This window comes from Ipomoea triloba, chromosome 5 (genome assembly GCF_003576645.1).
Source record: "Ipomoea triloba cultivar NCNSP0323 chromosome 5, ASM357664v1".
Classification (NCBI taxonomy): domain Eukaryota; kingdom Viridiplantae; phylum Streptophyta; class Magnoliopsida; order Solanales; family Convolvulaceae; genus Ipomoea; species Ipomoea triloba.
The window spans coordinates 30,670,682-30,685,158 of NC_044920.1; the positions used below are offsets into that span (position 1 = coordinate 30,670,682).

At 37.0% G+C, this 14,477-nt stretch overlaps 3 protein-coding genes across 13 annotated transcripts; 1 reads left to right on the forward strand and 2 right to left on the reverse strand.

The window, feature by feature from the left end:
• Positions 1-2,091: 2,091 nt before the first annotated feature.
• LOC116019644 lies at positions 2,092-4,452 on the forward strand. Of its 3 annotated transcripts, none has more exons than XM_031259928.1 (2): positions 2,092-2,294; positions 2,968-4,452. In XM_031259928.1, exon 2 carries the CDS (start codon positions 2,991-2,993, stop codon positions 4,272-4,274), a length of 1,284 nt encoding a protein of 427 aa, XP_031115788.1. In that variant the 5' UTR covers positions 2,092-2,294; positions 2,968-2,990; the 3' UTR covers positions 4,275-4,452. The 3 variants fall into 3 exon arrangements, with proteins under 3 accessions (XP_031115788.1, XP_031115787.1, XP_031115789.1); XM_031259927.1 differs by having other exon boundaries at positions 2,092-2,239; XM_031259929.1 differs by having other exon boundaries at positions 2,092-2,239; positions 2,973-4,452.
• A 37-nt stretch (positions 4,453-4,489) lies between these two features.
• LOC116019643 (heterogeneous nuclear ribonucleoprotein 1-like) lies at positions 4,490-7,542 on the reverse strand. Of its 7 annotated transcripts, none has more exons than XM_031259925.1 (6): positions 7,384-7,542; positions 7,085-7,160; positions 6,666-6,892; positions 5,165-6,344; positions 4,895-4,964; positions 4,490-4,804 (listed from the first exon to the last, which is right to left on the reverse strand). In XM_031259925.1, exons 3-5 carry the CDS (start codon positions 6,888-6,890, stop codon positions 4,951-4,953), a joined length of 1,419 nt encoding a protein of 472 aa, XP_031115785.1. In that variant the 5' UTR covers positions 6,891-6,892; positions 7,085-7,160; positions 7,384-7,542; the 3' UTR covers positions 4,490-4,804; positions 4,895-4,950. The 7 variants fall into 7 exon arrangements, with proteins under 7 accessions (XP_031115785.1, XP_031115786.1, XP_031115783.1 ...); XM_031259926.1 differs by lacking the exon at positions 7,384-7,542 and adding an exon at positions 7,279-7,297; XM_031259923.1 differs by lacking the exon at positions 7,384-7,542 and having other exon boundaries at positions 7,085-7,361.
• A 3,204-nt stretch (positions 7,543-10,746) lies between these two features.
• LOC116020041 (probable serine/threonine-protein kinase WNK11) lies at positions 10,747-13,237 on the reverse strand. 3 transcript variants are annotated; one of them, XM_031260492.1, is made up of 3 exons: positions 13,107-13,237; positions 12,182-12,685; positions 10,747-11,592 (listed from the first exon to the last, which is right to left on the reverse strand). In XM_031260492.1, exons 1-3 carry the CDS (start codon positions 13,107-13,109, stop codon positions 11,179-11,181), a joined length of 921 nt encoding a protein of 306 aa, XP_031116352.1. In that variant the 5' UTR covers positions 13,110-13,237; the 3' UTR covers positions 10,747-11,178. The 3 variants fall into 3 exon arrangements, with proteins under 3 accessions (XP_031116352.1, XP_031116353.1, XP_031116354.1); XM_031260493.1 differs by having other exon boundaries at positions 12,182-12,703; positions 13,107-13,231; XM_031260494.1 differs by lacking the exon at positions 13,107-13,237 and adding an exon at positions 13,037-13,093.
• Positions 13,238-14,477: the final 1,240 nt, after the last annotated feature.

The window sequence follows — 14,477 nt, forward strand, 5'->3', positions numbered from 1 at the left end:
TTCGGCCCAGTACAACCTTCAAATGATCCATCCTCAAGTAACAGCCTATGAAAACTAGCAAATTATGGTGTGGACCGGTTCCATGGTATAACTATTGTCAAAATTAGAGATGGGCTCGGATTGGTTCAAAATCGAACTAGCCCGCAATGAAAAGAGTCTGAACTTGAAATTTCTGACTCAAGCTTGGATCGATGATGCCTTGTAAAGGGTAGTCTTGATCTATCTCTAGATCAAGATGAAAAGAGTGAATTTAAAATTTTGTAGGTCCTACTCAAGTTTGGACTAAAGCCGTCTTGTAGAGTTGTAGAGGGCTAGTCTTGATCTGCCTCTATGGAAGCTTGAGCTCCACGCTTGGAACGGGCTCGGGCCAGGCCCTGACCAATTCATCTATCGATTTAGTGGGAAATTTATTGATAAGTTTATAGTAAATTATACGATTTTTTACATACAAAGTAATGAATTTGAGTTTGAATTCTACCGTCTTTAAATTTGATTAAATGTATGTAAGAAAAATAATATTACATAAACTCTAATTTTTTATTTACAGCTAACATCACATCCTTTGATTAATTTATAAACAGTAAATATTTTTATTTTATTTTCTTCTTTTAATAAAATCAGACATGACAAGAAATTCATTTCTTAAAAATATACTTATCTTTTTTCTTCTTTTTTTTTTTTCCTTTTTTCCTTTTAAAAAATCTTGGTCTGATAGACCAATGTCCTCAAAAGTCACATCTAAAATTGTGATATGTAACAAATTTCAAAGAGATAGTTAAGAATGGTTGACCATTAAAGTAATTCGCAACTGAAAAAGTATCAATCAAGGACACAACATTCATTGCTTTTTATAGATTTTGCATTTTAATGGGACCTATCGTTTGAATAATGCACCATAATTCTGAAAAAAAAAGGTGTCAACAATTAATTAGGACTAAAATAGTACAACATCCATGTTTTCTCGAAAATATATTTATGTTGTTTCGTTTAGTTTTTATTACATCAAATGATTTGTCCATTGTATGCAATGCAAGCATATTAACAATAATCGAATTCGTGAACATCAAATATATAAATTATATTTCATCTGCTTAATCACTCTTTTCAAGGTAAAAAATTATTATTTTTTCCTAAAATATTGAATCCCTAACCTCGAGATTTTGAATCGTTATTCTCAAATTTCATCCCTGACTAACTGAACTGTTCATAAGGAATTGCGATCAACCATAATCCCAATTTAAAATTCAATGAAAGCTAAACTTTTATCCGTGAATTAAGGAGTAATTAATACTACTTTATACTCCAATTGTATTGAACACACAGAAGCTCAAGGAGTTAATTGGAGGGAGGAAAAGGACAAACTTCTAACGGGAAAGGAGAAAAGACAATAATAAGAGGGAGATGATGGTATTATACATAATACATTACTTTTGAAACCTGGTCAATGTTGAAGCAATATCGAGACGGAGAAAATATGCTAAAACTAATAACAAAAATAAAGTGCATCAATGCCAATCAGTGTGTCAATCTTAGGGATGACAATTTCAATCCGTCCCGTAAATATTCATCTGAATCCATTCCACATAAATCGAGTTTTTTTAGGTGATAATAGGTGGTGGGCTGAATGTGGGTCTTACAAAATATCAAAAATAAATCTATCGTGGATCGAGTCACACCAAATGCTATAAGCTTAATAAATTATAAAAATATAACTGTATCAAACACAATATACTCAAGATTATATTATTGGGTACGATAGAATGTTTATTATTCCAACATTGTGCGATATATAAAACCCTCCAAAGTTCTACAACGCTAATCAGCGGTCACCCCCACCTTCACGTGCTGGTCTATGCCCCATTTGTGAAAAAAGCAGTGGTGGGGCCCTTTAAGTGGACTTCTTTGCTCTCATTGCCAGACGCCAGGGTCATGGTCGGTGTACGTGTCAACAGTAATCTAACAAAGTACATAATTTTTTCTTCATTTTCAGTAGATTACATACAGTGAACTGAGACAGTATTAAATAATTACTTTATTCATTTATCCATAATAATTGAAGATCAATTATGTGCAAGATTTTTATTCTCCCAACATGCTCATAAATAGTTCTCCGTACTGCTCCAATCCCACTACTACGCCACTCCTCGAGCTTTAAACCGGGTCTGTGTCGGATCCTTTGCTGGAGCTAAAAGGTTTTTCTAAAGGTTCCTGAGAAATCCACTTGATTTGTGAGCTTAAGGCAAGAAATCCTTTGATTTGCTTTGGTTGGAATTCAGTAAAGATCATAGTTACAGGTTTATCTTTGTCTGTTCTTGGTAAAACAAAGTGGAAAGATGGAAGCTTTATCCATTTTTTTGTTGTTTCTTGAGGTTGTTAAGTTTTGGGTATCTTTATCTGGTTTCTTTTTTAAGTTTTGTTTTGGTTTTAAGGTTTGAATCCATGTGTTTGAGTTTGGGAGCTGGGATTCTGGGAATTGTGCTTACTGATGTCTCTGTTTTGTTGGTTCTGTGTTAACTACTTTCTTAATTAGCTTTTGCTGTTTCCTAAGTTTTACTGCTTTTGTGGGTTTATCTTCATGCATGGTTGGATTTTGTGCAATTATTAGTTTCTTGTTCTGTAATTGAGCTTGGTAATGTTGCTGGTTTTGCAGAAGTTGGGGGTTTAGACATGTTTCTTGCTACTAGTAAGATGTTTAAACTGGGTTATTCTTGTTGAGCATATAATATATAAACATAAATGTGCAATCCAACTATCAGCTTAGTCTTTTAGTTAAGACGAATCCCCTGCTTCAATTTGGTATCAGAGCTTAATTGAGATGGAGTACATGCTTTAGTTATTATATGAGTTTTATCCTTGAAGGGTTTAGTTCAATTATTAGCATTTGAATCATGTTTAGTTTCTGCTTCTTTATCATACAGAGGAGCTGTTGTTTGTTTAGTAGTATTGAACTTTGTTGTGTGTTCACAGAATAGCTTGTGGGCATCATTATCATGGATTCTCCTCAATCACTTTTCGAGGGTTCTTCGGTTTTGGCAGAGCCTGAGAGAAAGAACAATGGAGTGTTCGTGGAGAACAAGGAAGCTGCAATCAACTACATTGGTGTTTTAGATGTTCATGTGCACCAGGCTAGGGACATCCTTAACATCTGCATATACCACAAGCAGGATGTTTATGCCAAGATTTGCCTGACAAGTGATCCCGAGAATGCGGTCTCCACTCAGATTATAAATGGGGGCGGGAAGAACCCGGTTTTCAATCAGACTCTCAGGCTGAATGTGGCAACGGTTGAGTGTTCTCTGAAATGCGAGATTTGGATGATGAGCCGGGTGAGGAATTACATGGAGGACCAGTTGCTTGGCTTTGCTTTAGTACCGCTGTCTGAAGTCCTGCTCGGGAATGGGAAGTTGGAGAAGGAGTTCACTCTCTCGTCGACTGATCTGTTCCATTCTCCCTCGGGGTTTGTCCAGTTGTCTCTGGTCTACACCGGGGCTTCACCCGAAGTGATTGTCATTCCTGCACTGCCAAACGCTGTGACAGCAAGCGATGATAAAGGTGTGCAGGACTCTGAAGCAGTGGAGTCTTTAGCTAGTGAGTTTGAGAAAATCGAGTTTCCAGATCCTAAGATAGTGAATGAAAATCACTTGATGGTTTCAGAGTATTTTGGCATTCAATGTGAAAATTTAGACTCTCAGAGCTCGGATAGCCTCACCTCTTCGGACGCAGAAAATCAGATTGGTTCACAGGCCAAGGATAGTGTTCTTACTGAACCTATAGATTCTCTCCAATCTGCAAAATGTGATTCCCCTCCAAGCAGTGTATCAACTAATGGATCTGTTTTGGGTTCAAATCCCGCGAATTCTTCAAAATCTCCAAACGAAGAGCACGTTCCAGCTCCCCGGGAATTCCCCGAGGAGAAAAGTACAGATGCTGGGGACTCTGAAAGTCTTGCAGCATCAAAGAAGGAATTCCCCAAGGAGAACAGCACAGATGCTGCAGATTCTGAGAGTCTTGCCTCAGGTAACCTGCCCGAAAACGAATTCCCTAAGCCCCTTGTGACTATAAATGTGCCAGAAACCAATGTGGTGCAACAGGACATTGTGGATATGTACATGAAAAGCATGCAGCAGTTTACTGAATCGTTGGCGAAGATGAAGCTCCCGTTAGACATCGACAGCGCCCCAACCAGTTCCGGGAATTCAAGCTCGGATCAGAAATCAGAAACGCCCAAGAGCGCTGGCTCTCGAGTGTTCTATGGCAGCAGAGCGTTCTTCTGAGGCTTTTACAATGCCCCGACCCCCGAGTTTTTTAGAGCAAACCGGGAAATTTAACAACTAGGATGAAGTTGAAGTTGATGCCATTGCTAATGTTGCATGTTTTAGGTTTACCAAAACTAAATAATTTCTTGTAAGACCTTTGTGTTTTCTGCATCTCTATGCATTATGCTTATTTCCCTTTCAGTTCTTGATAATAATTGGGCTATGCAAGTTTATGGCAGACCAAACAGGATAAGGTTCTGCTTTTATACAGCAAAAAACAACAAAAGTTTGCCATAAAAAAGGACAAGACAAGAATGAAACTAAATATGACAGATCTCTCAACCTTGTACCAGTTCTACTTTGACTGGCTGCTTAAACATGGGCAACAAACAAACTAAAACAGGAAATTCATGAACCTATCTTCTTGCAATCGACTTTACATTTCTTCAATCAGATGCCGAGAATGGAGCCTAACTAAGATCTAAAAGAGTCGAAATCTGAACCTTTGAGAAATCCATCCTCTGAAATCGCTTTCTCTGAGCACCTACCTATTCACACATTCAAATGAGGCCCCGTTAGCTCTATATGAAAAGTTCGATTATATTATTTGAGATACGTTTAAAACATTCACAACCCACCGCTTTGCTGAAGCCTCCTCACCTAAATTCTCCATATATCCAATTAACGAGCTCGCCTAAGCTGCAATTCCTGATAAAGATCATTAGAAAAGAATTCAGTATTTGAAAGCTTGTAGGTATACTTACTTGCAGCACAATGTATAGGATGAAGTCGAGGAAAGTTTACATTCAAATGAGAAAGAGGATAACTTCTGCAAGTCAAGTAATATAGAAAGGACTACATAAAACATAGATAAGATCGACTATGCAATTGAAAGACAGGAATTTTACCTCTATTTGCTTGTCTATTTGCAACATTATAACCTCGGATATAACCTTCAGAGTCTTTGGCATTAGCATCTCCCGAATTTCCTAGCCCATACGCAAAAGAAACCGAGTCATCTGTGTCAGGAGATGCAGCTTGTCTAGTGGGATCACCCGACATTGAAGCGCTGCTATATAAATCCCCATAAGGCCCCTCATAAGGACCGCTGGACACAGTAAACGATGTGGCTACACCTGCTGAATTATTTCTCCCGAAATCCTCAGATCCCAATACATAACTGGTTTCTCCAACTCTGAACCCAACATTCCCAACACCGGCATAATTGGAAGAGTTCCGACCAACTGGAGCCGAAACAGAAGAGCCCCAATTTGCACCGTTATTTCCAAAAACTCCAAAACTGCCCGAGGCCAAAAATGGACTAGAGCTAACAGCATTCGGAGAAGTATTAAGACCCCCGTTTCCCCAGACATTCCTTGTTGGAGAGCTTAAAAACGAGTCCCCACGGTTGCTGCTCTTGCCATATCCAATGGGAGTAGTGTATCTGCTTGAGTTGCTACCAAAGTACGGGCTTAGAACCCGCCCATAACCAAGGGTACTACTAAAATTGGAGCCACCTGCAAAACTCGGGTTCAATACTGAATCCAAATTCATACTCATTCCATAAGCAGGATTAACAAATTGAGAAAATCCCGTACGACCACTAGCAACAGGATTAAACCTATCCATCCTGAATCCATAGCCTCCAACCGAACTCAGATTATACCCCTGTGCATAGCTGTTGAGGAAATTCTCGGACCTATTAAGACCATAGTTGTATCCCATCATAGGGCTCTGTCTAGGCCCTGGAGAACGCTCTTTTGGAACTGCACGCTTCACTTCAACCATCTTACCACTGAGCTCATGAAACGTTTTATACAATGACCTATCCACTGCATCCTCAGAATCATAAGTTATAAATCCAAACCCTCTTGGCCGCTGTGTGTTGTGGTCATACATCACCACAACATCTGTAATCGTACCAAACTGATCAAAGTATTTCTTAAAGTCACTCTCTGTGATGGTAGATGCTAATCCTCCTACAAAAATCTTTTTTGTTCGCCCAGGGCCCGGAGATCCTTGAATGTTGCCATTGTTCCTGTTCATTATATTCTGGTCATCCTTGGGTACAGCCTTCTTTGCTTCAACCTGGACAATGTAAGCCAATCAAGAATGTACACAAGTAGAGTTGACTAGTTGAGTATCCATTTCACATGGGGCAAAGCATCAATTTTTTTCAGACATGCAAACTTCATGCACACAAAGACTGGTTTATTTCTTTGTGATCAATTGCCAGCTATATGCAAATGCTGGTTTAATTCCTTATGGTCATTTGTCAAATAGGATCACTTTGCAGGTTAAGCAAAGATTAAAAAACAGGATTTACCTAATGCAGACCATAGAGAAATGACCCGTTTTCCATTACAATCTTTGTTATAAAGACAGGAATTTGTAGCAGAAAATACTTACAGTTCTCCCATCAATCATGTGTTTCTCCTTGACCACTCTCTCAGCAACAGCAAGATCAGCAAAGACAACAAAACCGAAACCGCGAGCCCGGCCGGTATTGCGATCTCTCATGATCACAGCCTCCACCACGTCTCCATAGGAGCTAAAATATTCCTTAAGGCTCTTCTCATCCGTGTCCCAAGATATCCCACCGATAAACAGCTTCCCAAGATCCGATTCCGTCATTTCTACAAGCATCGTTAAACAACACTAAGATCTTAACAGTCTAGCAAGCTTGCGTGAATGATAATCGAATTGGGTACATGAATCATTCATAATTGCGTGAAGATAAAAATCCATGAAATCGAAGAGAGACCCATCATCAGAAATGAGCAAAATGTAGATCCAAATGCAGAAATGATGAAGAGCGAAATTCACACCTTATCTGCAGACCTCAGTTCCAGATACCGAGGAACATCGAGTCCTTGTTGCATCAATCAAAACCCAATCCAAAGACTATAACAATTACATAATTCACGTAGATCAGAGCCCAAGAACAGTGATTGAAACAGAAACGAAGAAGAAAGAAAAGAAGCTTATGAGCTAAGCAAAGCAAAAAAGATTAAAACTTTACAAGAATTTTCACCATTTTGAAAGAGACCCAGATGGGAAATGAGATGAAACTAAGATCTAAACAAAATGCATTTAAATAGAAACAAGCTGGAGTGTATATATATACATGAAGAAAACAGAGAGTGCGCTCATCTCCCCCTCTCCTCTTTCATATTCTTGGTTATTCCACGCCCTTTTTAATACAATCAAAAGTAATGGAATTTTTAACTGCTGACAAAAATAAAAAATGTTTGTACAAATATAAGACAGAAAAGCATAGAAAGAGGATTGGCGTCTTGCGAGGTGGTGTGGTCTTGGCTAAAGTGCGTGTTTGCTGTAATTAGGTGATTCTCGAGTGTCGAGTGCAGCCTAAGATGGATGATGAATCATGAGTGGATGAGGATGTTTTTTTTAATCTCTGACATATTCACTAATCAGTCTTTTATTTTTGTTTATCATCTTTAACTTTATATTAAGTAGGAGAAAAATTATGTTTCATGTTGTTTGATTAGATGGAAAACATTTTTCATTAGAAGTAAAGTTTCTAAAAGTTAAGAAAAATGGTGGTATTTTGTTTTCTGCATGACTTCGAAAGAAAATACAATATGGATGGACTATTATACCCTCATAAAAGTTTCTATTATCATTATTATTGTTAAGGGCATATTGGTCTTTGTATTTATAATTTCTTACCATTCTAAATCCAACAAAATAATGGAATTCATATTCCTAGTAATTTCTTTTCCACCAACTAAACAATGGAATCCATTTTCCTCGAATTTCAATTTCATTTCTCTTTAAATATTTTCCCGTGAATCAAACAGTCTGTAATAGTATACTTTTCAAATTTAGCAAATTTAGCAATTTTTTATTAATAGAATTTTGAATTATAGGATGCTGACCTGTACCGCACTACCGCGTACGTTACTTGAATTATAACGGATGTTGTAAAGATAGTATATCTCAGTGCTGATCTGTACCGCGTACGTTACGTTTTTTTTTGAAAATCCACCTGTACCACGTACGTTACTTAAATTATAACGGATGCTGTAAAGATAGTATAGGTAAAGTACTCAATGCAACTAGTCGTAAATTGGATGATTGTACATTCGATATCAACTAACATGGTACTGAATTATCAATCAGCATCTTAAACTTATCCGATTAACGTACAACTAGTCATACTATGTGTTGCTGTACACTCGATATCCACCGACACAATGTTGAACTACCGATGTTGGAATTGAATTGTTGAACTACCACGTACGTTACTTTTTTTTTTTTTTTTTTGAAAATTCACCTGTACCACGTACGTTACTTAAATTATAACGGATGTTGTAAAGATAGTATAGGTAAAGTACTCAATGCAACTAGTCGTAAATTGGGCGATTGTACATTCCATATCAACTAACATCGTACTGAATTATCAATCAGCATCTTAAACTTATCCGATGAATATACAACTAGTCATACTATGTGTCGTTGTACATTCGATATCCACCGACACAGTGTTGAACTACTGATGTTGGAATTGAATTGTTGATCAACATTTTAAATTTATCTTATAAATGTTGGTTAAAACTAAGTTATGGTTAAATTTTGAATGGATTAAATTAAGTTCATATAGTGGAACTAAAAATTCATGAAATGAGACATGAAAGTATAAAGGTCACTTCCTTTTAGATTATTCAACATGAGGAGTTCCATAGAGAGGGGGTCACATGATATTGTTTAGGTTTTTTCACTAGTTAAGCTAATGTTAGTGGGACATAACTCATAAGGGAAGATTGAGCTATCCTTTTTATTCTCCTTCATCTTCTATGGCAATTGAGTGCCTATTATTCCCTGCCCCATATGGACCACACCTACATCATTTATATCATTTAAACACTTAAAAGAACCTGAATGTGTTGCATTTTGGACTGCCATAGCGAAACAAATACTTGTACAGATTGATTAGTCATTCACGTTGAAATATTGAACTATACTTGGAATGCAATAGTTATACCATGGATTCGGATTCACCTTGCAAGATGGACTCGTCACAATTTACATACTGAATATTCACAATTTATATGCTGAATGTTCGCAATTCAAGTGAACATTCAGTATGTAAGTTGTAAGTTGTGAATATTCAGTATATAAATTATGAGCATTCGGTATGTAAATTGTGTATTTTAGCCGTGGCCCGGGTCAATATAATAATTTGCCCTTGGATGGCATTAGGCCGAACCAAAAGTTTGATTGTTTTGATATGATTTGGCCATGACATTTGTTGTTGTGTTATTTTATTTATTTATTTATTATTCTCTATTTTTTTTAAGACTGGGTGAAGAAAAGGGAGAAAAGGAGACAATATATCTGAAACGTCTGGATTTTTTGGGTTACAAATCCATTGGTGTAGACATGGGTAGGACAGTGGCCCAAATAGCTTATTGGGCAGGCTATTTTTCTTGGACCTCATATATTTCAATTGTTATACGGTGGACCATAATATGTGTGGACCATAGTCTAAAAATAACATTATTTCTTTCCGTAAAGAAATTTGCAAAGACCGCTATATTTAATTTTTTCGTATTTATGATGTGCTCATAATAAAATGAAATTATACTGTATCTAAAATGAAACTCAATAACATATATCACGTATTGAATGTATATTGTCAAATGCAATTGTAGTTAAATTAGAATGATACTTTAGTTGTGCTATAATGCAACTATATTGTATTTAAAATAAAATTGAATAAGCCAAGGACCTTGTGGTCCTGTGACACCAAATTACTTGCTCATGTGGGAGGTTGTGTGTTCGAGTCTTCATTGACTCTTTGTACTTCATAGGTTGAGAAAGTAGTTATGAACAAATACTGAATAAAATTTCACATATTTGAGTGTATATAAAGTCAAATGAAACTGTAGTCGACATAAAAACAAAACGGGTGCCTCTTTTTTTTTTCTTTTTTTTTTTTAAATTAAAAGAAAACATATCGTTATGGACCATGGTCTACAGTCAAACTTACCCATACATTTTAACTCAACTAACACATGATTCAAGATTTAAAATTTGTTGGGACAACTTAGTCCAAATTGATCGGACAGTTAATTGATAACTACAAGATTTTTCAGTTCAATTCTTTGACTCCCTGCGAAAGTTGTCAATTGACATTCTGAACCTTCTTAATGTGAGCCAATATGGATCTTTTGAGGTATTGACTCCAACTCAATTGATTAATACTCGATGAGGCCTTTTGAGCTGAGGTGAATATAGAGTCTCAATCGATAATCGACCCCCCAAAACAAGTTGGGAGGCTTGCTTTGTTAAAACAATAAAACCCGGAAAAAATGAGGGATTAAGGGACTTATAGATCAGTTGAAATCACAAATTCACAATTTACTTCTTGGACGGTGAGGGATATATAATTTGTATAAAGTAATACTATAAGGAGATACAATAATGGAGAAATAATCAAATGGGAGAGCTCACGACACACGCGTTTTTGGTAACAATATTTTTGTCTTTTGTTTAATTGCTTTTCCATTACAACAACCAATCAAAGAAAACAGTTGGACAGACAACAATTGTTTGCTTCCAGCACATGAAATTCTGTTCGTGAAAGCAATGTCAAATGTGGTTACAAACAGTTGGCCATTACACAAAGAGAGGAGCCAATAAGATTTTCAAATCCAAGCTTGTTTCTTGGGATACCAGAACAGCTATAATCACTTTTACCAACTTTCTTTGACTTAAACTTTTCTTTCTTTTCTTATACACATTTGATTGAAACTTTTAGTTCTATGCTTTGCAAACCAAAACACTAAAAAAAAAAAAAACACCCAAACTGCCAAAAGCCAGCAGTGGGACAAAAATTCTAAACAAAAACTAAAGTACAGACTTGGCTGACCATAAAGAACAAGGAATATAATTGTCAGCTCTGATATGTATTTCGAGTAATGTTTTCGTCATCATCATCATCATTGTCGGGGATCCCATAGAAGAAGGGGTCGCGGAGAAGATCAGAAGCAGAGGGTCGGGTGCTGGTATGGGCGAGGCATTTCTCGATGAAGGCCTTAACCTCGGGGTCTTTGACTTTGTCCATCGCCTTAGGCCTGATGCCCGAAGTCACCTTCTTGTATATCTTCACCACGTTCTCGCATTCGCTGTATGGGAGCTCCACAGTCACCATTTCGAGCACACACATGCCAAATGAATAGATGTCAACTGACTCGGTATAGTTCTCGTCGTATAACTCGGGTGCCATGAACTCTGGGGTCCCGAGCACTGAATGAGCGGAGTGGTTCTTCCCAACAATAGTCGCGAAACCCAGATCGCCAATCTTCACCTAAAAGCAACAAAGCGGAAATTTTTAACCGTGTTAGCATGACATATTCCACTGAGACACCTAATTGTAACAAGAGAGTCATAATTACTATGCTGCATGCTAAAAAAATTAAAGCTGCAGACATAAATCTACTTTTATCCTAATTCTTCACCAACCAAAGATGACATAACTAAGAAAACAGCCAATTTAGGTGAAGGGGTTGAGAGATGTAATGTTAATATCCCCAAACAGAAAAACATGGAAAGGTGAGGGGTCTTAACAATATTAGTTTCTTTGACAAGAGAAACCCACAACTACTACCCATAGTATGCACAGGGTACAGGGTAAATCCTGCCTTATCCTAGCCAGCAACAAACTACAATTTGGTAAACCAGCTTAGGTTGTCCATAGCTGACCGAGGCCAATAGGCTGCTCTGCTAACTATGTTTCATTGTTGCTTTCTCAATCTACTGAAGCTTAAAACCTGCCACAATTATGCCGCTCGACCACAAGGTCTTTGGCTGGACTACTAATGTTGCTTAGTGAAGCAAGCCAAGATAATAACATAAATAATAACATAACTATGGAGAGAGGATGGATATGGATATACCTGACCAACATTGCCATTAATGAAGACGTTGCTGCAGTTGAGATCCCTGTGGATGATACAAGGCTCGTGAGTATGCAAATACTCTAAACCTTTAAGGATCTGCCTGGACCACTTCTTTAGCGCCTTGATAGAAACATGCCTGTGTTTCTTTCTGTAGTCACGCAAATTCCCTGAAGTGCAGACCTCCGTGATGAAATTCAGCGTGCTTCGTTCTTGATCCGTCCACACAGAATACAATGCAATTATGCTCTTGTGCTTCAGAGTCTTCAGAAGCCTAACCTCCGAGTAAAGCCTGTCCAAACCCTGCTGATCATCTGCAAAATTGCGCAGTTTCACTTGGTTCCAAGCCACTTCAATCCCTTCTTCTTGATCAAACGCTCTGTACACCTTTTTCACAGCTCCACACCCTAAAAGCTCACTGTAACGGCCGTAACGCCCCGTCGGATCAAGCTCCACAAAAGCCTCCATCTCTCGATCCGACTCGTCGGCAGTTACGCTTGGCACCTGCAATCAAGATTCAATCTTTCAAACAAAACAAAATCGTGATTCTGACTGTTGTGTCAAAAAGAAATCAAATTGGAAGTACCCATTGAACAAAAACTGCAAAAGAAATCAAATTGGAAGTACCCATTGAACAAAACAACTGCAAATTTTTATAAGCTAAAACAAATTTTAACAACTAACAAAACTAACAAAACCCCGAATGCCTGGGAATTATGAATCTAAACGGAAGGCAAACCCAACAATCCCACAAATTATAACGCACGGAGTAATACAATAGCAGAATTCTTGATCGGATCAACAAAAAAACAGCAAAAAAGGGTGCGAAATCAAACAAGAAAGTGAGAATTCCACCAAAGTTTGGCTTCTGTCGAAGAGATTTCTTGAATTCGAATAAAAGTAAAAAAGGAAAGGGATGAATTACCATGTAGTATGAAAGCTTGGGACGAGAGGCTTCTACTTGACGAGAACAGCGAAAAGGGCAGCAGAAAAGCTGTATAGCATACGGTATGTTTTTTTGCTTTTCTCAACGTACGATAAAAGCCTGGAGGCGGAGGGTTTGTATTTAAAGAATGGCCGCCAGAGGGGAATAGGTCAAAGTCGAGATTTCAACTATAGTTATTATAGGTTTTGTAAATTTTAAGGTTCAGTGTTTAAACCTTATCCGTATAAGATCAGGATTGTAATCCTTACCGAAGTGGCAATTTATTCATATTTCATCTCTAACAAGTAACAATAAAATCCCAACAGTCTTATACCCTAAGTGGAATATATTTTCAACTAACAGAATCTTTTAATCGTCACGATATACATTAAAAGGGGTTTATTTTTGCCGTAACCCTAAATTTTTAATTAATAAAATAAATATTTTTCAAGACACATATGAACTAGTCAACTAAACCAAAATAAGTCTATAAATTGCGGTTGTAGGATTTGAATCCTACGAGGATAGAAAAATGAATGTATGAATTTAGCTTTGTTGTGTATGCTAATGTATAGGCATTTGGGACACCCTCCAAGACAAGAGGGGTGAAAGGTCGTTACATTTAATCAAAATCTAATTTATCCTTTTATGTCTTCTTAAACTTATCAACTAATTTAATAATTAATTTTACCACACTTTAATTTCAATTAATTAACATATTAACTACTGACTTTTCAATTAATTGTGCCAATCAAAGCCCGCAAATTTAGTTGCTTGATTAATTAAAAGGATATATAATCTTAATATTCCTTATTTATCCAAAGAGATTTTACAAAACATCCTTATCCATTAGCATTGCCATTTTACTGCAGCAGTCGAGTGAATTGCACTCTTGTAGGATTATTAGTCTTAAAAGAATATTAAGAAAAAAAAAATCTCCGACATTAATTGACGACTAATGCTAATATACTATACGTGATACGAGTTTTTCTTTTTGCCAAGTATCCAAAAGTTGCTTGTTGGATTGGAGTATCAGACAGGCTCGTAGTGGAGAGCTTTAAGAGATTCCTTGATGTGATTGCCGCTCCATAAAAGTGGAGTTCTGAATTCTTGATTTGATGTTTGGTTCCTTCATAAACATTGCAACTCCTTGGCTCAATTATTTGATCTCTTCATGGCCTCTTTGTTTGAAAGGAATTGAAATTCCTTTTCTATCTTAGGATGTGTTTTAAAATTCGAATCTTTAAATTTCAGTGTTTGAATGCGTTTGAAAAATCCAGATTATCCTATCAACGGAAAATTTTTTTCGTTGAATGGGAAAAATCTTTGCATTTTGGTGGAACAGTGATGAAGGCTTTTAGACCAAAGTTG